The following is a 24,897-nucleotide window of genomic DNA, read 5'->3' as shown; positions in this document are numbered from 1 at the left end:
TTCCTCCCTTGTGTCTCTGTGACCGTGGCACCTTTGCTGGCTTGTGAATCTGGGTGAAATTGGGGTGCGAACTGTCCTAAGTGCTTTGACTAAGCTAAACAGCACAGCTATTCTACTTTTAATCTTATGTCTGAAACATGGTGAGCTACTGGTCTGGTACAGATCCTAGTTCCTGTGTCTGCATAGATCAGTGACTGTCAGGTGCCCACAAGGTTGTTATTCTCCCAGTGACACTGGGATTATTTTGTGCATTTTTGTTTGAAGATTTGGTTTAGTATAGGGATTTTGACAAAAGGACAAAAACTTCTGTCAATTATGTAAGAAGTGATGAGGTGCACTCTTTTAGGTCTGACTAAACTGCATTTGCTGGAGCTAGATCTCATGTCACCACAACACACAATATAGAACATATAAAGAGGGCTTCCACCTGAAGCGGTTAGCTTGCGTGGGTGAACCCTCTAATGGCACTGGCTGGCTAGGGCGTGTGTGCCACATTTTAGACCATTCTATGGCATTTGGTGGATGTTTACATTTTTGTAGTTACATCTGTCTTCAGTGGCTAGTTATCTCAGAAAGACCTTCTCACACAATAAGCCAGATAAAAAAAATATATTTCACATCATAGTACAGTCATGCAGTGATGTCACTGGATTAAAGGATACCCCATCCTCTAATAGGGCTGCTATGAGACTGTATTAATGCAGCAATCTAAGATGAAAAGATTGCATTGGTAATGAAACGAGATAGCTACTGTTCATTCTAAAATGTATGTAGTTTTGATTTATTTCTTACTTGCATTGTGGGCTCATGATGAGCAGATTGAGTCCCTCCATTTCTTGCTCATGTCACCTCAACAACATCTAAGAAGAACACCAAAGGCCTCACTGCTTTTCACAGTCAAACATTACAGTTGAATTAAGAGCTAGAATAATGCAGACCGATAAGAAGCGAATGTTTTCCATGATTGGGGTTGTTTCACCAGTTACACCTCTTGTGATACCGGTGCTCATTTACAGAGCCTAACAAGACTGTGCCAACTTTCACATTTATTTGTGTACTGGCCCCGCAGTTTGTCATTGGTACTCATTATAGTTATCTTACTACATTTTATGAAGAGGTGTTGTATTTTGCTTGTAATATCAAGTCTTTTTATTGCCAAAGAGGAATATTCAGTCTCACAGATGCATGGGCGCAGGACCCTGAGGAAATGAGCGGCTTTGTCTCACACAAACGTTTTGTATGAGGCGAGACATGAGGGACAGACAACTGAGAGTACTGCCATCTAGGTATCACTTACTTTATTTGTTCCACCTAGAAATCAAAGCAAATCCATGATGATGTCTCTCTAGAACCCAATTCTTCTCAGAAGAGTGCAAGGCCATATAGGAGCGCTGGGACAAAATGATTTATAGGAGCTATTTTTCTGCGTTTCTTCAACCAGGCCCTTTCCTCTGAATAAAAATACTTGTTTTTCTTCTTAAATAACTACAGAACAAGCAACAGAAGAAGTCTGAAGAACAATTTGCAGATTGGAGTTTATATACATCAAGTGAAGCGTAAAAAATTAAGTACTCTTGAACAAAATGTGAACTTTTAGGTTTCTGTGTTTCACCAAAAAGTCTTACCAAATATTTAGCACTTACATACGCAGATATTGTTGAACACATTTTGAAACTTTTCTATTCTGTAATTGTATTAAAAAACAAGATTCCCACCTTGTCACTCTCACTTAGTGAGTTTCCAAAATGTTCACAATATGTGCAACAGGCATGATATGTAGTGGGTTAACAGTGACTATTACTTTGGAAAGTAACTTGAAATTCATAACATCTAGCTCCAACTCTACAAGCTTTATAAGCAGACAGCATAGGTTAAAATCCTGACTTTGCCATTTTTACAAATATTGTGATCTTGGACAAATGAGCTTCTGTCACACATTTTAGAATGCCTACACATCAGTCTACATTATGAACTATGCAAGAGGAATAATTCATAATGAGGCATTGCAAAACTTCCACATAGATCTATAGTGGTCCCATTCCAGTAGGAGGTAGATCATACATAATACAATAATAATAGTTTTGTTTTACATAGTCACTCCACACTTTTCTGTGTCTGAGCACTATAAATAAATAACAAGTTTTCTTATTACTCAGTGTAATGGTACTGCATTGACTGACCTCAGAATGACGAAAGGATGAGTTGGCCTAGCTGGGGTTGAACTTGGAAATGCAGATCACATTTTGCGTCTTGCATCATACATACAAAGATAAGATTGTGAAATTCATTGTTGAACACTTGTTTGGCACACCATAAATGTTTTTGTGTACTCCAAGAGCGCAGCTTCGAAGCATAGGGATTTTTATCAAATTTATGGAAAGATAACGTTTTAAAATTTTCCTATTTCACACTATGCTCACAAACTTTTATTGGGGACACTTCAAGCCACCATGGCTTTGTCACCACGTGTGGCTGGTATTTATACTCTGCCACTTTAAAAGTCCTTTTGTTATATTAGTAAAGATTTGTATAGCACTGCTTTGCCATTTGTATGACCTTGTGGGTCTGTGATGCAATAAACTGCGTGAAAGAATATAATTGGCAAATATACATATGATCATTGTGTCAGCACATTAAGTCACAGCTTAAAAATTGATAGTGATTCCAGCTGCAGAGGTGCTGAATATCTGAAATGAATGACATGCTTTCACAGAAATTGTGGCTCTCACTCCAATTTTATCATCCAGCACTTAATAGAATTGTTTGTTTCATTGGAAAGTGAATTGGTACTGTTAGGGGAATAGAGTCTTACAAGAAGAAACTGGAGATGAAAGGCTGTAGTAAATGTGCCACTCTGAAATTAGTAGAATAGATGCCAATGAAGGTGTAAAGAGGTTCTTAAAAGAGACAAAGTAAATCAGCACCCGAAGGCACTGAATTCCAGTTCAACTCTCAGATTAGAATATTTAGTCACCAATGTTCTTTTAGAAGTGCATCAACCAGAAGAGATAACACAGGGAGAAATGGACAATTACAATAGAAAGAGTGCAAGGGGGATATATCCAATAAAACTGCATGTTGTAAAACAGAACACTTCATTTTCCTTTGAACAAAAGAAAGCGTGTAACAGGTTAAAGAATAAAAGAGATGACATATCAGTCTTATATGATTTTCCAAAAAGGGTTTTTGAGCCTGGCATTTACTTTAACTCTGAAAGCAATTAAATCCTTTGCACTGTTATCCACAGCAGAATGTACTATTCACCTGCTGTAATTGACTTCCTCATGGGTGGAGGTTTTGACTGTGCCTTAAAGATCAACATTAGGGTAAGCTAGATCTTTAATTTGGGAAGACAACGTAATACCCCATTCAGTACATTTTCCAAAGATCTTATTAGTCATGAAAAAGACGTCTTCAGAACTGGTGATGAAGTTCCCAAGTTCAGAAGGTGCCTTCCTTTGCCATTTAGACACTCTTCCTACTTTCCAATACTCGTCATTCACCACACTGCCCTTATTTTCTTTCACCACCTTCATAAAACATGAGAATTTAGAATATTTTCTTATAGCCTGCTACCCAGGGCTGTACCACTTGTTAAAGCCCCTGGACATGGGTTAAAGGCCTGAGCCTCAGGTGAGGGTCTAAAACGAGGGAGAGGGCCTCTTTTGTCTGAGGGAGAAGGGCTCTAAGGCTAGAGGAACATTTCCCTCACTGAGGGCAGAATGTTCTAAATAAAAAACGGAGAACCAGGAAGACAAACATCGGAATGTTGGAGCAGAAGGCCTATTCCAGCCATTATAAGCCCAGAGCCACTCCATTGTCTTAAATGGAGCTTTTAACATTCCAATTTTCTTGTATAGACTAAGAGCCCAATGTCAAGGGTTACATCAGTTGCTTATGGCCCTGAACCAGAGTATTGACCCGAGCTGCAGGCAAGGGCCTGTACTGAGGGAGAAGGCCTTTAGCAACCTGTATAGCCTGAAGCAGAAGGGCTTTAAGGCTCCTAGAACATTCCACCCACTAAAGGTAGAATGCTCTAAATTAAAAAATGAGAAATATGAAGATAAACATAGGAATGATGGAGCTCCAGGCTTACGCCATCCATCAAAAGCCTGGATCCACTTCATTGTCTTCAATGGAGTTCTCAACATTGAATGTTCTAATTAGCCTTGGTTATCATGCCAGGAGCTTGGCTTCTTCCCCAGTCTCCTTCCTTAATGTCAAGAGTTGTGGCTTTGTTTCTTTTTTCATATTTCATTTTGGATTTGAATTGTCTGTTAGACACTGTTTTTTCAAAGTCTTTTTTGAGTTAAAACTGGTGATAACTTTCTCTAGCTGCCAGGGAAGACTTGTGATGCTGGTGTTTTGCATCTGAGAAGGAAGAATGGCTTCTACCAGTGACTGAATTCAAACAGATCCTGTAAGCCCATAGCTGTCTCTTATAGTTTTCATTCAAGATTGCCTGCACCATGACACCAGTGATTTCCTTCAAGTGACGGTTGAAGCTCTCCACTTGACTGTTGCATTTTGGGTCATAAAGAGCAGTATTGATGTGTCCATTGCCTTACTTTTCCAGGAAAGTTCTAATTTCCTTAGAACACAGTTGAACTCCATTGTCTGTAACTAACGTGTCAGGAAATCCTTTACTGAAGGCTTCCATCAGAAACTCTACAAGTGTCTTTTCAGTGAGATAGAAACCCAGTTTTTAACGCTTCATATATGTGTTTTTATTGTAGTTTGGTGATGTTAAGTAGTATCAGCTTCCACCAGCAGTTCCTTCTCAGCACTAGAGTACGTGTGCACTCTGAGGTTTCATTCAGTGTCACATTGGTGCTACAGGGTGGATTTTACTGCTTACTCCAGCAGAGCCTCTTAAGTGAGAAAAGACATATTTGTGAACTATCACTATTTCGCAAGCACAGCTTTTCTTTCTTTTGACAATTTAACTTCAAAACCCTGTGATTTTGTGTTTAATCATGTTTTACGGGATTCCACGTTTTAGTACTAAGGCCACCAGCTATTTGAGATATATTGGCACTAATTTCTTAAACCTGTTTTCCGTCCCCATCCCACCCAGTAGTTTACTGTCCCCTATGCTTACAAGCGTATGCATTTTATGAAGTGAAATACTTTTCTGAAGAAGGAGTGGGTAAGCTGAATAAATATAGTAATTAACCACTTCTTAGGATGATTGATCTTAGAAACACCTTATTTAAGGGTACATTATGCAGTTCTGTCTTAAAGTAATACTTGAAAGCCAACAGCATTACTACATCATCTGCTACAAATCCCACTATTTTTTTGCAATTTATTGCCTCATTTTGACGATAGATGAGCACATTTGGTGTAAAGGAGTGTCCTTCTTCTTTGCACTTTATTTGCTTTCGTGATAAACAGAAGAAATGTAAATACGTTATAACTTCAGCAAATGTTCACTACTTATATTGAAACATACATTGAAAGAGATGCCCATTAACCCTAGCTTGACATTGCTAAAAGGACATTGCATATGTTATACAATGAAAGCCATTTGAAGTGGTCCAGGTCAAGGTGAAGAAACAACTCACAAAGACAACAGACCTGGCTTCAATGTGTAAATGCATGCAAAGACTAGCATGCCTTAGCCCATTAGATCCAGACCTATTTTGTTTACCATTGTGTGTTTATATCACGTAAGAAGGCAGCCCTGCAGTGAGGAGATGTTCACTATTGACTGTGTCCTGAATGCTGATGCGTTGTACATTGACGGCAGGAAGCAATCCCTAACAGTATATTATTTAAAATCGAGATTTAGCTCAAAGAGGAGCTTTGTTCAGAAGAGATATTTAATTCAACTGCATAATGGAGTGACTTGTCCATACATGCAGCAGATGGCCGTGAAATCACTGGGATGTTCGCTCATTTGTATAAATATCACATTCAAATTATTTACAAATTGACGCATGATTCTTGCAAATACGAACAAAGTGATGACTCCGAAGGTAGTTAATAGGATGAATTAGTCGGGGTATGATATGTGAGGTTTTTTTTGTTTGATTGGGCTTCAAATCAGCGGATCCATTTGTATTTACACGAGGGGTTATGCTGTGCATCAAGGTGGATCCACAGATTTGCAGATTAGCCAAATAAAAAAAATATTGGGCAATTTGTGCCCATGAGGGGTTTCCCTCAGAGACCACTCCAAATATCCTGTGGGGTCAGAGTGCCCTCATACTGAATACTTATATGTGTTTTATTTGTTTTCTCCCCGGGGGCCCAGACAAGAAGCAAAATTGCAGCCACAACTTTCCTTTCAAGTTGTGGCCTGCATTCAGAGCCTGGCTTTTCAATCTGATCCACAAAGGATCAGTGTCCCTAGATATCTCTATTTTTTTTTTTTTTAATAACTCTAAAACTACTGAACAGATTTGCACCAAATAACAAAAAGAGATCTCTCTAGACGAATATCTAGTTTCTGCAAAATTTGTTGTAAATCCGTTTTGTTTAACAGTTCAGGCTGTAATCCTGTTCAAAAAATGAAAAATTCCCATTGACATTGCATGCTGAAAAGGTGTTTTGTGGGACTGCAACGTGATCTTCTTTTTTTTCCTATATACATATATATATATATAGTATACTATATAAATATATATATATATATACATACAGTATATATATATATATATATATATATATATATATATATATATATATATATATATATATATATATATGCACACCAACATTTGTTATAACCCAATTTACACACCATTTCCTGGTGGTTCCCTAAACATAAATATATTTCAGATATTTCAAGGTTGTTATTTAATGGTTGTTTATTATCAATGGAGACTCCTTTGGGACAGAAGATGGTGGTGTGGAAAATGTACTAGGATTGACAAACCAAATGTTCTGGGTTTTTATTAGGGGAAGTATTTGATAATATTTGGGTGACTTGTTTACATTGTATCAGTGGTCCAAGAAAGAAAATCCCATCTTGAAGTAAAGTCTTTGGCTACAACAATATGGAAACTGGGAGTAGGGCCCCTTTGCTGAATAGAACACATTAGAAGAGGTAAGCTTTAATCTCAAAGAGTGTTACTAAAATAATTCAGAAAATGAAGTTTTCTTATAAGCAGTGAACCTACAAGGTATACACAGAAAAAGGTTGCACTTAAGAATCTTTTAACAAAGGCCAGTACTTTGTTGCTTCTTTTACAAAGTCTTTGAGTACCATGTCTTTAATTTGGGAATAAAAAAATCCATATATCTAATTTTAACAGCAAAGAAAAGCAAATGAAGACACACTGGTGATTAGAGAGTAGTACTCTTGCGTTTATAGCAGGCTACTTTATCCAGATAGCAAACACTTTTTGAAATAAAGAAGCCATACATCAGCAATTAAAAGGTTGTTATGACAAAGTAAATATATCAAGGGGCACACACTGGTTCTCACTTCAAAGGTGCGTGTCTTGTTATAATCTTCAGTCTACCAAAAAAAATAATGTACACCATAATACTAAAACCCAAAGGGATCTCATATTGGGCAATGTAACTATATACCAAGTATTATTGCCTGGATGGGCAACTCATCCACACAGTGGTAAACCATGAAAACTCATAAAAGCCAGTGTCTGAAAAGGCTGTCCTTAAGACCTCAATGAAAGCTGGCACTGTCTATAACCCAGACCTAATGAAAAAAGAGTCTGATATGTTGATGTGCATGTCAGCTCCATTTACTTCCACAAGATTGTTAACCATGCACATCATTTGCAGGTATAAGTTAAGAAGAGGAGTGCTTCTGCTTTGGTTTCCTTGGTACCCTCAGGATTTTTGTAAACCTCCAAAATGTCAGAATTATACGGAGACTGTCACAGGAAACAAAAAGTGCATTTAATTCTGGTTTTCTAAACAATCTTGGTTATATGGCCATGTAAGTCATTCACTGATGTAAATATGACAAAGTGATGGACATATTATTTTCACATGCTTGTATACATGCTTCTAATAAGTAACACACCGAGAATTTGATCATAATATTAGAAAACTGCTTTAATTTGTATTCGTGTTTCTATTAGCTCTTCTTGTAAATGCTTATGGATCATTTGTTTCATGTAACTTTGAATTGGTCACTTGGTTCTCATTTCAGAACACTTTTATAGATTCCTTTCTCTGTTCACATGTACGATGTATACCTGATTGTCATAGACACTTCTGTGAACCCGCATATATTTTAAAAACACAACATTGAATGAATCATTCAACTTAAATGTTGTTGTTTACGAGATGAAAACTTTAGTCGCAATGCATAATCAATAAAGTATGAAATTATATCATAGCCATGTGATTTATTTTCTAGATAGTCATATCAATGCATGTGTTTTACCTTGGGATAAAAATTAATGGCATCGCAAGAGCTAAGGGTAAAATAGTAACTTCAATGAAAATTACACTTTGCCTCAACGTTATTAACATCCACTTATTTCTTTTTTAGGAGTGAACATTCTGGGGTGCAGTGGGTTTAATTAAATCTGTGTTTTATTGATAATCTCTAACCCAGTACATTTTTTCATCCCCTTACCTAATTGGATTGATATGGTGTTTCATCCATATAAATCAAAAATTATGTATACATTTAAAAACATTAGATTCCTAAGAACTTAAATTACTTTCGACTCTGGTTTCCCCATATGTCTGTGGAATTTCTATTAAATGATAATGACTGATTAAACTTGCTCTCCTTGTCGGAATTGGTTTTTACCTTGTAACTTATTTTACGTTTATTTATTGGCGATATTGTTTTCTTCTCTGGTAACATTTCTAAGCTATTATAGGTTCTCAACCTGCATGCTTTGGTTTCTTTTTACAGCTACATATCATGTGTTTAAGCATTGTGATTAGTTAACAGAAAAAACTGTTGTTTGTCATCTGACGTCGCATTTGCCGAACTTCACCACAACATGCTGTTATTTTTGATATTTTTTATATTTTTCAACAAACCACATATAATTGTAATCTCACTGGTGTTAAGGTTCTTTACAATATTAAGAACACGATATGAAATATTAGCTCGATGTTTAATTTTAAGTAGAGGATACTAAACTGTGTAGTGCCTTGGCCAAAAAAGGTTATGATTCCTTTCCTTAACATCGAACATCCAGCGAGATGGGGTAGACCAAAAGGCTTGAAAATGACGTGGGTGCAGGTGAGATAGCCCTCCAAACATGAGGAACTACACTCAACATTGCTGACCACCCAAGAAAAGTGCAAAATCATGTGGCACAATAGTTGAGAGGATGTCATTCAGCACCTTATAGATCTCTACAGTTAAGGCCAGATGTAGGAAGAAACCAAATTGCGACTTGCAATTTGCGAGTCCGTGCAACTTGCAAATTGCAAGTCGCAATTTGGTATGCAGAAAGGTGTCTCAGACACCTTCTGCAACTCGCAATGGGGTCGCAAAGACCCACCTCATTAATATTAATGAGGTGGGTTGCAGTTTGCGACCCCATTGCGAGTATGGGCACTCACGGGGATGGTGGCCTGCTGGAGTCAGCAGACCACTATGTCCGTGACTGCTTTTTAATAAAGCAGTTTTTTTTTTCTATCTGCAGCCCGTTTTCCTTAAAGGAAAACGAGCTGCACTTAGAAAAAAAACCGAAACCTTTTGTTTCGGTATTTTTCAGAGCAGGCAGTGGTCCATAGGACCACTACCTGCTCTGAAAAATTATTTTTATTTCCATTCACAAAGGGGAAGGGGTCCCATGGGGACCCCTTCCCGTTTGCGAATGGGTTACCATCCACTTCAAGTGGATGGTAACTGCGATTTTATTTGAAATTGAATAGCATTGCGAGTCGCAAATAGGAAGGGAACACCCCTTCCTATTTGCGAGTCGGAAATGGATTTTGCGAGTTGGATCTGACTCGCAAAATGCATTTCTGCATAGCAAAGAGGCTTTTGCGCCTCGCAAACGGCATTTTTTGCTGTTTGCGAGGCGCAAACACTTTGCTACATCTGGCCCTTAGTTCTTTCTGTGGCCCATTACGAGTGAGGCACAATTAAGTGAATGGGGTGACAGGAGACTGGAATGAACAATTCTGACTGGTATTCAGAGTTTTTTCCCCCAAAAATGACTAATGATACATAGGCTCAAATTACTGGCTTCAAATCCACAAGTGCAGTCCCCATTCTGGGAACAATTCCATTCCCATTTAACACCTACCCTGATCAGGCGGTAAATAGGAGCCGGTGGTTTATAATAGTACAGGGCTGTACAGGTCAGGGGCAGAAGGTGTGGAAGAGGAAGGGGCAGGAGAGGCAGCTACCAGGCAAGGTGTATAATTTCTTACTTCTCTGTTATAAGGAATGGGGTTATTCAGTGCATTGCAGCACTTGACTGCCAGGGTAGCGAAGCACAACAGTCCAAGGCCTGCTCAGGGACAGTGGTGTGGTCTAACAATCTCAATTCACTGGCATGCAACAAGCAAATGGCAGGGCACAAGAAGGACTAATCTGCAGCACCTTGATAACACAAGTCCTCATGGAATATTTAAATGTAGCCCTATCTCCATCCTCCTCACTTCAGTATCTGGAGCGCTACCCTCTAGGTACATTCAACACACTTGCACTGTCTGTGGAATCTCTCCTCATCCTTCTGTTTGTACTATGCCAAGCCAGGATAACACAGAATAGATTCCACTGGCCTTAATATTCAGACTCACTGACACACAGAGCCCTACTACTACCCATGTGCTACACACACTCTGCACACGTGCTAGACATACACACACGTAGCCAGCACATGGTTCTGGGCACAGAGTAGTCCTCTATTTGCTGTGAGGACATGCTTGGTGTGCCCCTCCAGGTAACAGAACAAGTCTAGAACATGACATGGACATGGGCAGGCCTCGATCTCTGTGCACATACATAGATTAGTGTGACGCTAGGACCAAAATAAAAATCAGGATTACAGATACACATGTAGTTGGCCACTCAGGGCAGGAGTATACACCTAAATACCATGCAGGGAACATTCCTGTCCCAACACTCTCCTTATTGCCCAACTGTTATCATCATGTATTATGGGTTTCCATGTATAGATAATACTAAGTGCAGAACAGGCATAGCCACTGCACCATTTGTCCACAACACACATTCCAGCTAAAAAGAAGCAGCAGTTGTTACTAGCCTCACGGTTTGTACATGGGACTCTGCTTCCTGGTTGGGACACATGTCGCTCTTTGTGGTGGAATGCCGCTTGGAGACTGGGGCACACTTTCTAGACGAGCTCCAGTTTCGATCATTACGTACACGTACCTTAAAAAGACATAAGTGCCCCTTGCCTTCCTTACATGCACACAGACAAATAAAAATTAGGGAATTGCATCCCTCTCTGTCTTGAATTCGTTGCCACACAGCAGGAACGCCATCACAATTATTACATAAAGGGCTGTAACACAAAGCACCACACAGCTGAATGTATTACATAAACACTCTGCGCCAGCGTGCCAGTGTCTTAACCTTTAACCACGTGTTGATATCAGCAACATATATTTCCAGTGTTGTATTTTGTGCTGTAATGTATACAAAATACTGAAATAATGTGTTTACGTTTTTAAATATATTTTAATTGTTTCTACTTCAGCCACTTTGAACCAGACCGGAGTGCGCTAAAAAGGAAAGAATGGGAAAGAAGGAACCAGGAAGTCCAACAAGACGAAGATCTCTTTGCTTCCGGTTTTAATCTTTTCGGGGAACCCTACAAGGTATTTTCATCTGTACGTGATTTACATAGCTCTAACCTACATGAACTGTCTTTCAAAATAAACTGTTGCAACCGATTTGGAAATACTGTCGAGTTATAACTTACTTGATTGTAAACCTATTGCTTCAAAGGAGGACTGGCTGTAAACTGTAGATCCCATAATCAATGCTAAACGTGTGGGAACATCTGTGAAATAAGCTGATAAGTAAATTATATTGTATTAAAAATGTGACTGCATATTTTAGTTGCAGCAGTATTCTTGGGGCATGCAGTTTCCCTGTATTTATTTGATGGAGTCGTTCCTAAAAGGTATAGTGGAACATTACTGTTATCTGGAGAGACCGTACACGTTTCATTAAGGTATTTTTTTTTTATATCTGTAGAATCATCCCACCTATTATTTTGAACACTTGGGATCGTCATTGAAACGTCTTTCAATTGCGTTTTATAAAATGGCTTGTCTTAGCGATCGCTATGTTTTTTTTACCTGAGCGCGTGACCCATATTGGAATCTTAGCACAAGCCCCTTGATTCGGGCCATTAGAAAGGCCTCTAAGAATTAAAATGCGTTGACTGCATACAGTACAGAAAGCTCTTTCTAGTTTTACTTCTTTACAACTATAACAATTGTATCCTTAAGGGGCAGGTTTACATGTTAATAGCAACCCACAAAAGTAGCTTTGTGTCAGAAGGAAAAATCAACAAATTTCCAATTTGGCTGTGGGTAGACCTCATCTACATGAGTACAAATACATAAATATCTGTCTCTCTCGCTCCATAAAGAGAGGTCGTCGCTATGTAGTTATATTTAGGTCGGGGTTTCCATGGGACATGTTTGGTATGCTGATAAGTTTGGCCCTGTTTAACAAGCATAAAAAAAACTTTCCACAAAAAAATAGAAAGTGTGGGGTGGTCGTCAAGCAGACCTGAGGACTTTGGGTCCCACAACACATTTTCCCATGCAAATTCACACAGGAAAAATGAACAGCATTACAGCAAAAGTGGCAGAACGGAATTATGCCAAATTTGGAAAAAATGAGACCTTTGCCAGAAAGCACTGTTTAAATCATTTTATAAAAATCATTATAGTTTTTGTGAAATAAATGTTCAACATATACGTGTATATAGCAACACTGTGCTAATGTGGAGTACTGTGGTACTGCAAGCTCAAAACACTCAATCTGATTGCTAACCACCATGAAGAGCACCCATGTCTTAGAAAATAAATATAAATAAGAAATAAGGGGTTAGGGTAGGGGGTACCCTGACCACTGGCCCTTATCTGGGGGGTCCCAAAGAGACACCCTCTAGGGTAGCACCCCAGTGCTGCAGTACTACCGCAATGCTCAGCATGGTCTCATGTAATTTTGGGGTAGTACTGAAGTACTGCAGCACTGTGGGCTGGTGGCACTGCAATGCCGTGGTGGTTGGCCAGCAAAAGGGTACTGGGTGCTTGTGAGGGGCTGGATACAGGTTTAGGTCACAGACCAGGCCCCGTAGTCAACCCCAAGTTGCAGATGGTCCGATATTTTGGGCACAGGACCTCACACTGCATATGGCCAAAGGACATGTTCAACAGGGTGTTGGTTACCCAGCGATGATTATGTACAGGGCCTAGCCCGTGGCCAACCCATACCAGGAGTGAACAGCCAGGGACAAACTTAGTTAGACATTGTAATAAAATATTACTATAAGTTAAAAAAAACTAGAAAATCACTGACAAGAACAGAAATTAAAGAGACATTCTAGTTAGGTATGCTTATACTAACCTAATTTCCATTAAAAAACTGAGAAGTTCACTGAAAAACACAACGGTTAAAGTGATGTTATGGTTAGGTAAAAATATGACTTAAAATGTTACCTTATAAAACGTAAAAAACACTGACATTTTATAGTTACTTCAGTTAACTATAACTGGCGAATTTCAGAATTTTTTTCATTAAAAATTGAAGGTTTGAACTGACATTTTCATTTAACATCACTTTAAGCTTTGTTTTTTCAGTGGAAACAATCTCTGAAATTTGTCAGTTATAAGTAACTGACATAAGTGTAACTTGCACTGGCATATATTTCACATCTCATCAGTCAAAAAGAAGTGCATCACATCTTGGCCTTCAGATCCAGCTTTCTCTGCCTCCTCTAATGGGCCAGCAGAATATTTTTCTCCTCCAATGCCAGGGTTGCTACCGTCTTCTCCTATGCAGCCATAGTCCAAAGTGACCAGCTGCAACATCAGAGCCCTCTCAACCTGTCTCTCCCCAGCTCTGATAAGGTCAAACTGTAGGAGGGTACTGCTCCCTGCTTTGGACAAGGCAGGCGATTCTGCTCACTGGGGGATGTCATCCTCGGGCAATGGATACCCTCAGATGTCATTGTCCTCTTCTTCCCCCATTTCCTCTACCTTCCTCTCAACCACTTGCTCCTGTGGGGTAGACTGAAGCATACATATTTCCCTCCATGCCCCAAGTGCAGTCTTGGACTCCTTCATTAGCACAGCCCTCTGTACTTGCACATCCTCCTTAGATCTGTCATGCTTAGACTCTCAATTCTGCTCATATCCCCTTCCATTCTTTCACAAATAAAAGGTGCAAAATTGGAGAGTAGGAATGTAATTTAGGAAAAATGAAAACAATGATCAATTAAAAATCAGAAGTCACTTTAACCACTTCTGTGCTGGGGACGTAATGGTTACGTCCACCGGCAGAGTGCTCCTGTGCCGAGGACATAACCATTAAGTCCTTGGCATGGAGCTCGGAGGGAGCACTAGCGCTCCCTCCATGGGGTTCCCTCCCACTCCCCCAAGGCAGGGATGGAATGGGAAGCCCTTCCCCATCCACCCCTGCCCCCGACCCTGCCAACCCCCGCCCAGTGACGTCTGATGACGTCAGTGCGCATTTGCACGCTGACCTCATCAGAGGCCACTTCCCCATTGCGCTGGAAGCTCAGCTTCCAGCGCGATCGGAAGAGAAATGCTGAGCATTTCTCTTCCGATCATGTGATGGGGGCCTGAGAGGATTCAAAGGGAAGGAAAGGAATTTCCTTTCCTTTGAAGTCTCTCAGAGCATTTCAGAAGTCGGATCGTGAAGCGATCCAGCTTCTGAAATGCCCACTAGACATCAGGGATTTATTATGAAAAAGAAATTGGCATAAGGAGAGCAACTTCTTGGGCAAGGGTTGCTCCCCAGGGGGGCAATTTTTTTCAAGGCCTTTTCTGCCCCCTGGGGGGAGATCAGCCAATGAAACCTCTAGGCACCAGGGATCATTTTTTTTTCATTTTTTGTTTTTTCAGAGGTGGGGAGCGACCCCTTAGGCAAGGGTCGCTCCCTTAGGGGACAAATTATATTTAGGCCATTAGGGGCAGATTAGCCTATTTTTATGAGGCCAATCTGCCCCCAAATGGGGCAGAAACCACTAGACACCAGGGAGTTTTTGTTAGATGGTGACTTCATGGAAGGGGAGCGACCCCTTAGGCAAGGGTCACTCCCCAGAGGTGGACACATTTGTTTTAGGTCTTTTCTTTCCCCCGGGGGCAGATCAGCCTATTGTTATTAGGCCGATCTGCCCCCGGGGGGGGGGGGCAGAAACCTCTAGGTGCCAGGGATTCATTTTTTTTTTTTTTTTTTTTTTTAGACGTGGGGAGCGACCCCTTAGGCAAGGGTCACTCCCCTGGGGTGCAAATTGTATTTGAACCCATTTCTGCCCCCCTTGGGGACAGATCGGCCGATTTTTGTTAGGCCAATCTGCCCCAAGGGCGGCAGAAACCACTAGGCACCGGGGATTATTTTTTTGTGCCAATTTCACGCAAGGGGAGTGACCCCTTAGGCAAGGGTCGCTCCCCGGGGGGGGCAAATTTATTTTAGCCCATTTCTTCCCCCCTTGGGGGCAGATCGGCCTATTGTTTTTAGTTTTCTGTGTGAAAATGTGCTGTGTCCACGTTGTGTTTTGGGACAATTTCTGTTGCGGGCGCTAGGCTCCCCACAAGTGAGGTACCATTTTGTATCGGGAGACTTGGGGGAACGCTAGGAGGAAGGAAATTTGTGGCTCATCTCTGATTCCAGAACTTTCTGTCACCGAAATGAGAGGAAAAAGTGTTTTTTTGGCCAAATTTTGAGGTTTGCAAAGGATTCTGGGTAACAGAACCTGGTCAGAGCCTCACAAGTCACCCCATCTTGGATTCCCCTAGGTGTCTAGTTTTCAAAACTGCGCATGTGTTCTAGGTTTCCCTAGGTGCCAGCTTAGCTAGCGGTCAAAATCCACAGCTAGGCACTTTGCAAAAAACAGCTCTGTTTTCTTTGTGAAAATGTGATGTGTCCACGTTGTGTTTTGGAGCATTTCCTGTCGCGGGCACTAGGGCTACCCACACAAGTGAGGTACCATTTATATCAGGAGACTTGGGGGAATGCTGGGTGGAAGGAAATTTGTTGCTCCTCCCTGATTCCAGAGCTTTCTGTCACCAAAATGAGAGGAAAAAGTGTTTTCTTTGGCCAAATTTTGAAGTTTGCAAAGGATTCTGGGTATCAGAACCTGGTCAGAGCCCCACAAGTCACCCCATCTTGGATTCCCCTAGGTGTCTAGTTTTCAAAACTGCGCATGTGTTTTAGGTTTCCCTAGGTGCCAGCTGAGCTAGAGGTCAAAATCCACAGCTAGGCACTTTGCAAAAAACAGCTCTGTTTTCTTTGTGAAAATGTGATGTGTCCACGTTGTGTTTTGGGGGCACTTCCTGTCGCGGGCGCTAGGCCTACCCACACAAGTGAGGTACAATTTTTATCAGGAGACTTGGGGGAATGCTGGGTGGAAGGAAATTTGTTGCTCTTCTCTGATTCCAGAACTTTCTGTCACCGAAATGAGAGGAAAAAGTGTTTTGGGGCCAAATTATGAGTTTTGCAAAGGGCTCTGGGTAACAGAACCTCGTCAGATCCCCACAAGTCACCCCATCCTGGATTTCCCTAGGTGTCTAGTTTTCAAAACTGCGCAGGTTTGCTAGGTTTCTGTAGGTGCTGGCTGAGCTAGAGGCCAAAATCCACAGCTAGGCACTTTAAAAAAAACAGCTCTGTTTTCTTTGTGAAAATGTGATGTGTCCACGTTGTGTTTTGGGACATTTCCTGTCGCGGGCGCTAGGCCTACCCACGCAAGTAAGGTACCATTTTTATCGGGAGACTTGGGGGAACACAGAATAGCAACACAAGTGTTATTGCCCCTTGTCTTTCGCTACATTTTTTCCTTCCAAATGTAAAGTGTGTAAAAAAGACGTCTATATGAGAAATGCCCTGTAATTCACATGCTCATATGGGCACTCTGGAATAAGAAAAATTGCAAATAACCACTGCTTCTCAACACTTTATCTTGTGTCCATTTTGGAAATACCAAGGTTTTCTTGATACCTATTTTTCACTTTTTATATTTCAGCAAATTAATTGCTGTATACCCGGTATAGAATGAAAACCCATTACAAGGTACAGCTCATTTATTGGCTCTTTGTGCATAGGGTTCTTGATAAACCTACAAGCCCTATATATCCCTGCAACCAGAAGAGTCCAGCAGACGTAACGGTATGTTGCTTTAAATCTGACATAGCAGGAAAAAGTTACAGAGTAAAACATGGAGAAAAATGGCTGTTTTGTTCACCTCAATTACAATATTATATTATTTCAGATGTTAGTTTCTGTAGGAAACACTTGTAGGATCTACGCAAATGACCCCTTGCTGAATTCAGAATGTTGTCTGCGTTTTAGAAATGTTTAGATTTCTGGGATTTAGCATTGGTTTCTCACACTAACTGGAAGGAGGCTTAAAGCACAAAAATGAGTAAAAATGGGGTATGTCCCAGTAAAATGTCAAAATTGTGTTGAGAAATTGGGTTTTCTAATTCAAGTCTTCCTGTTCCTGAAAGCTGGGAAGATGGTGGGTTTACCACCACAAACCCTTTGTTGATGCCATTTTCAGGGAAAAAACACAAGCTTTCTTCTGCAGCCGAAATGTTCGCTGTATTTTGTCTAATTTCTTGGTCTCCTTCAGGGGAACCCACAAAGTCTGGGTACCCCTAAAATCCCTAGGATGTTGGAAAAAAAAGGACGCAAATTTGGCATGGATATCTTATGTTGAGAAAAAGATATGAGGGCCTAAGCGCAAACTGCCCCAAATAGCCAAAAAAAGGCTCGGCAGAGGAGGGAAAAGGCCTGGCAGCGAAGGGGTTAAAAATAAAGAGTCAATTTTAATGTCAAATTATAACAGGGACATTTTATTTTAATGTAATTCTCTGAGTAGTACTGTGAAACACAGGTCATTGATACCCTCATTGAACACCAATGTGAGAAACTGAGTTGTTGTTTGGGAGAGGTAACTAACCCACCTTAAGGAATAATGACAGCCCTTGTCAGGGTGAACCTAAGCTCAACCCCCTGGCAGCTATGGCGCAGAGGAAGCAGGCTTAAATTGGGGCAATGTGTAAAGTAAGTGTGCAATTCTAAAACAGTAATAAACAGCAGACTTAAACTTAATAAACAAATTACAAAGATCAAATAGGGGGCCGGAGATATTACTTTTTAAAGTTTTAAGCAGGAATAGTGCCAAAAGCATAACATACCAATGAAGGTCAACTGTCATCATAGATCAGGGCCTTAAATTTGTGCTGTCTGCCTTGAGGGAAGCGGGTTGGATACACCAACCAGGTCAGTCCTGGTCAAAGATTTAATCTAGTGACTAATTTCTTTAAATCTCAATACACTTCTAAAGCCCCCCAGGACATCAGGAGAGGCTCATAGAGATTCACAGGCTTGTCATACCGAGGCCAACAGCAGGGTCCATTCCAGGTCAAGGTACCACCATTCAGCTGGTCAGTTGCAGGAATGGTCTATGATAGCTTGTGTATTACTGAGCTTGAAACAGGACTTCAGCCTTATGATCTTTGGAGTCTATCTCTCAGATCCAGTCCTTCTCAGGTCAACTTGGGCTCTGAGGGCTGGGGAGTGTATTGACAGTGCACTATGGTAGTCTGAGTGTCCTCCCACGTCTAACACTGAAATCCAGTTTGAGGCAGCCACTGTACCTGCAATAAGCCTAGAGATAGAAGCATGTTAGAACAAAAGTAGTATTTTCCAGGCAGTGGGTACACAAACAATGTCTTACCATCCTATTCTCTGCCTTTTAAGAGTTCGCCCTGAAATTGGTATAAGTAAACCCAGCAGACTTGTCAAGCAAGATGTGACAGGCAAGCAGGATTTGGCACTATAATGTCAGAAGAATGCCCATAGCCCCAAACCTGAATATACCTTGAGGTTCAGATGAATCATGTCTGCCCATTCAGGTCAGCATTTGACTCCTTTTTAGCAGCTATTCAAATGTTAATCCTTGACTAGGAAAAGTTTGAAAGCAAATGCAAATAATTCTTGTGGAACTTCAAACAGGGAAAAAGTAACTTTAGCTACTTTTGCTTAATATATACTAAAAATAAAATGTCACCATTGAATAGAATTACCACCAACTATTAAAAACAGTTGTTTAATTATTTCTAATTGTAGTTCAGTTCCTCAAATGCAGTATTAGGATTTTAATCTGCACTCTGGTTTTCTACATAGAACAGCTAGGCCTGCAACAGAAAAAGATGGCTTTTGGCTGCTAGTCACTGTACGGACATATTAACTTCATTTTGTATTTGTATTTTGTATTTGTAAAGCGCGATTCCGGCCTAAGCATCGAAGCGCTAACAAAAGAGGAGAAGGCGCAGAGAACGCAGGAGAAGGAGATCAAGACAGGGAATTAACGTGGATATAACCAAGTTTTAACTAGCTTCCTGAAAGTTAGGAGCTTGTGTTCCTTCCTAATTGTCAGGGGGAGAGAATTTCAGCACTTAGCTGCAGCTACCGTAAAGGCTTTGTCTCCCCATTTTACTTTGTTGGTGTGAGGAAACTGGATTCTATAGGCTCCTGAGGATCGAAGGGGCCGATTGGGTCTGTACCAACAGAGTTTAGAAACTAAATAATTAGAGCCAATTCCATGAACCACTTTATGCGTTAAGCATAGCGTTTTGAAAAAGATACGCTGGGCCACTGGCAGCCAGTGGAGTTGATTTAAACTGTCGCTGGCAGAGGCAGAGCAGGGAAGGTTCACAATAGCTCTAGCAGCCATATTCTGGATCATGGGTAGCTTATTCTGAGACAGTTTGTCTATATTGAGCAACAAAGCATTGCCATAGTCCACTTTAGACATTACCAGTGCTAAGGTGACAGTAATTTTCCATTCCCTATGAAGATAGGGGAAGACTTTCTTGAACATTCTTAAGAAGCATGTTTTCACCGTGTGATTGACATGAGATTTGAAAGAGAGGCGGTTGTCAAACATAATCCCTAAATTTCTAATAGCTTTAGAGGGAACTGGAAGAGTGCCACAATCAGTCGGCCACCACCGTGGGTTCCACTGTTCACTACCAGGCCCAAAACAAAGTATCTCAGTTTTGTCACCATTTAGTTTAAGCCAGTTCCGCTTTCCTCTCAGTTTTGCCACCGTTTAGTTTAAGCCAGTTCGTTTTCATCCAGTTGTTGACTACCTGCATGCAATTATTAAAACGATCCGCCACTTCCTCCCAGTTTTTATTGACTGGGATGATCAATTGGGTGTCATTAGCATAGGAAGAAGGTATGAAGCCAAATGATCAGACCAGATTGGCAAGCGGGGCGACATATAAATTGAACAGGGTGGGGCTGAGTGATGAGCCTTGGGAAACACCGCAAGGTAGTAGGTAGGCCGGGGAACTGAAATCTCCACAGCTGACTGTGGTCCATCTATTAGTCAAAAAAGATTCTAGGAGCTTGAGAGTTTTATCTCTAATGCCTTCTTGATGCAGTCGGGTTAGCAAAATTTGCAGAGAGATAGTGTTGAAGGCCGCGGACAGATCTAAGGAAGTAATAAGGGCTGACTCAGTACTGTGAGCTTTCCTAAATTCATGTTGGGAGGCATCAAAACCTTCAGATTCTGATAAAAATTCCACTAGTTCATAATTAATATGTTTTTCAAATATCTTAGCCACGAAAGGGAGCAAGACAATAGGCCGTAAATTATTGAGATCCTGGCTGTTGCCGTTTTGCTTGTTTTTCAAAGGGATTACTGTGGCTTGCTTCCATGATGCAGGATAAGCCCCCGAGGTGAGGACCTCATGAAAAATAGGAACTAGGGCTGAGGAAATTAAGTCGGGGGCCAAGTGAAGAATGGCAGGGGGCATGGGTCCAGAGAACCAGATTTTGTTTCCAAGATCAGCTTCTTTATGCAATCCGGGGGAGAAAGTTGAAAGGTGGATAGAGTGAAATGACTGACCCTGGAGCCTGTATGAGCCGTAATGGAATGGCCCATTTCTACATCACAGGAATTGAAATTGGCATGAATATGTAAAATTTTGTTTTCAAAGTACGTAGCTACTTTGTTGCAGAATTCCTGTGAGTTCTCCAGATCTGATCGTGTAGGGGGGAAGACATCGCTTTAATTACTTTAAATAGTTCTCTAGGGGCGTTAGAGCCCTCTTTGATTTTAAGAGTAAAAAATTTGGATTTGGCTTTAAAACTAGCTTCTTTATCATTTTTAAGCACGGTGTTCAGTATAGCTTTCTCTCTTGGAGTTGGATTCAGTTTCCAGCGTCGCTCTTGTTGGCGATACTTCCTTTGAAGAAATTTTAGGTCTTTAGTGAACCAAGGTTGACTCGGCTTCTTAATGATGCGCGGTACAAAAACCTTAGGGGGAGCCAGTGAGTCCATGGCAAATGCAATGCCATGATTAAACCTCTCTAGAGGAGATAAGGACGGCTTGTTTTTCCTATTCCATCCATCTTCCAAAGCGGGCCCTAACTGTTCTTTTTTGACCCGTTTGCAGTGCCTGACCATAATACTGCTGGATTTAGGTGACTGGAGGGGCTGGCCAGTGATGAAGTTAAAAGTAAGTAAAAAATTGTCAGTCCAGCTTAACGGGCCATTCAGCAATGCTAGCTGGTCCTTAGAATGGGGAAAGAAAACGTCAATTAGGTGTCCTGCTACATGAGTAGCAGAAGATACCTTGAGTTCCCAATTCATAGCCATCATGAGATTAGTGAATTGTATCACAAATGGATTATGAATTTCATCAAAATGAATATTAAAGTCCCCTAGAATGATGGCTTTAGAAGACATGGCCAGGTCTGAAGGAATTTAGATGGTGGGCCGGGAGGACGATAGATCAGTAAGCCTTCCAAGAGTAGCTAATTATGCTGAGAAATTTTGAAGGATATCGCTTTGCATATCCCAGAGGAGGCGGGGTTGGAGTTAGTCCATAGGCATGTGAAATCTGACTTGCAGATAATTGCCAATCCGCCTCCCCTGCCAGATGTCTTGTCTAATCTATGGAAGGCATAGCCTAAGGGAGAGGCCTCAATAAAGTCAGGGTTTAAGTCTGGATTTGCCCAAGTTTCCGTGATAAATAGGCAGTCAATGTTATGAGTGCCTATCATCTCCCTGATTTCTACTTTATGTTTAGGGAGTGAATGAGCATTGATCAGGGCATAACTTAGAGGTTTCTTGCTGCCCATCTTGTCACAAAGGGGTTTACTTCCTGTCTTGGAAAGAAACTTTACATTTCTATATATTCTACTTTTAAATATCATGCACCACACCTTATGGACCATAAGGCCAACATAGGAATGACATTAATATTTAAATAATATTTTGACCTGCCAAAGAGGCTTATTTTGACAGGTCAAACCTTACTGTTTAAACTGCCACAGTCAGGCCTGTCGCTACAATGGTAGCCTTGAATCCATGTTTTACACTGTCACTGTAGTGGATGACACAATAAGTGCTGCAGTCCACTAGTGTCATTTAATGTGCAGGCTCTGGGTGCATTTTGTGCCATATACTATAAACTAATGTTTAAGTGAAATATACCAATTCAGAACATACCAATTGCATTATGTTGAAATGAAGAGCATAGGCACTTTACCTCTATTTAGTAGGGATAAAGTACACAGAGTTTTACAGCTAGCACAAACAGTCAAGGCAAAAATCTACAAGTACACTACGCAAAAGTTAGCCTTACCTAATTTACAGCATATGTGAGAAAGTGATTTATCAGTTGGAGCAGATTGAGGTCCACCACAAGTAATAAAGCCCAGTCAAAGTTTTCAGTAATTTAAACCTGAGCTCAACTCCTGGTAGGTGTGGCAGAGAGAAGACAGGTGTAACTTAGAGAAAATGTGTTAAGCATTAGAGGTAAGAAAGCAGTTAAAAAGTCAAAAACACAACATAATAAAACTCCCACTCCAATTTAGAAAAAATGAGTAAAATCTAATGAATAAATGAACAAAATGACACAAATAAAATTAGGGGCACGGGAGATATGAATTTTTAAAGATTTAAGTAGACAATAGTAGCAAAAGTGCAAAGCGAAAATGGTGGTCAATGCTCATGGAAGACCTGGACCTAGACAAGATTTGAGGCTGACTGCAATGGAACATGGGTTAGATACAACAAGTAGAATGCCCCCATTTGGGCCTGGGAGCAGGCTAGTTTGAAAATGTTTCTACTTTCCAATCTGAAGAGGGACTTTCTCATTTCACTGAAGAAAAAGTATTCTCATGGGAAAAACCTGAAATTCAATCTGACACCATTGAAATGTCAGCCAGGTACTTTTTGCAGTCAATCTCTTTGAAGCTCTTGAGCAAAGTTTAAAAAAAGCTCCCATATTTCTTTTGGCGTCCAAACAGCCACAGGAATGTACCTGTAAGGCTCCCAGGACCTCAAAGGGAATACCCAAAGGCCCCCATGTTGTCAAGCAGGCAACAGCATAGTCCAGCACTGGCCCAGTTGCCACTGGTGAGCTGGAATACTTCACAGGAATATTCTCTTTAGCTTTTTATGTTTCTAGAGCATCCCAGGGGATCAGCTTTATGATCACTGGAGATCATTCTGTCCTTGGATTTCAAGTGAAAGAGTTCCAATCACCTGAATTCCTTCTCAAAAGTCACAGATGCCTATTGTAGCAGGGTCAGTCCACCTGGTATAATTTTGCATGTCAGCGGCTTTATGATGAAGGCTGGGTGAGGGTCCAGCATTGTAGGGTTCACCAGTTTGTCGGTGGGGGACACCCTAGGATACTTCTAGATGCTCTCTCTCTATAGGAGTAAAGGTTCTTGGACCCTGACCTACCTACGTTTGCAGTTGTTCCTATTTGCATTAATGAAAACAGGCCCAACATGCCATATGTCAGGGCATTTTCACGATGGTGAAAGCCTTCGACCACGTAAATGTAGTCTCTGAGAGCTGGTTGTGCGTGTGCAGAGTTTACCATTGTAATCTGAGTGTCCTCCCACAGCTAATATCAAAATTCAGTTTGAAACAGGTATTGTGCCCACAATGAACACAGAGACAGGAGTCTCATATGACAAAAGCAGGGTCTTTCAGCCACAAGACAGGTGATATGCAAGAATTACTCTAGCATCCTGTTTGCTCCCTTTCAAGGGCATAACAAATTTTGCATGTGCTTCGCACAGACCTGTCATGCAGGATTTGGCACTGGGGTGTCAATAGGAGGGGAACAGCCCTCACCCTCCATATTCTATTAAACTCACAGAAATCCAATTCAGGTTAGCCTATTTTGTGCTCCTGGTAGGAATTTCAAACCTTATCCACATGTTTAAGACTGAGCACTCCCTTAGAGTCACTGATGAGATAATGAAAGGTTAGGCTGTAGAAAGCCCAGACAGGTCAAGGGTAAATCAAACTACACGGTTAAATTTGAGTTTAATAACTAATAAAAATAGTGCTTTAATTATTTTTGTAGCTGGCCCCTTTCCTGAATTAGCAGCAACTGTACTCTGGTTTTCTATAAAAGACAGCCTCCCACATTAAAAAATAGTGTTTTGGTCATTGTCATTATAGAGACAGGTTAACATTAGTTTTATACATGTCTACTTTTAAATATCATGCTCCCTACGTTGTGGGCTAAGAGGCCTACAAAGGGGTGACTTATTAATATTTAAAACAGAGGTTTTTACCTGTGCAAAGGGGGTATTTAAACAGGTCACACTATAGCTTTAAACTACAACAGCCAGACTACAATAATAGGCCCAAAGCCATGCTTTCCTTGTCTAGCCAGTAGACGGCACAATAGGTGCTGGGGTCCAAAGGTGATATTGATGTTC

At 40.8% G+C, this 24,897-nt stretch overlaps 1 protein-coding gene across 3 annotated transcripts in view; it reads left to right on the top strand.

Moving 5' to 3' along the window:
* AFF2 (ALF transcription elongation factor 2) overlaps positions 1-24,897 on the top strand; it is a 928,871-nt gene that overhangs the window by 167,595 nt on the left and 736,379 nt on the right. For 2 of the 3 annotated variants that reach the window (XM_069212416.1, XM_069212415.1), the window contains exon 2: positions 11,625-11,757. In XM_069212416.1, the coding sequence (XP_069068517.1) occupies positions 11,625-11,757 (133 nt within the window). The remainder of the gene's footprint in view (positions 1-11,624; positions 11,758-24,897) is intronic. The other variant, XM_069212418.1, reaches the window with a different exon arrangement.

This window comes from Pleurodeles waltl, chromosome 2_1 (assembly GCF_031143425.1).
Source record: "Pleurodeles waltl isolate 20211129_DDA chromosome 2_1, aPleWal1.hap1.20221129, whole genome shotgun sequence".
Lineage (NCBI taxonomy): Eukaryota > Metazoa > Chordata > Amphibia > Caudata > Salamandridae > Pleurodeles > Pleurodeles waltl.
Note: the sequence above shows the minus strand (reverse complement) of the source record. Positions and strands in the feature narration are given on the sequence as shown.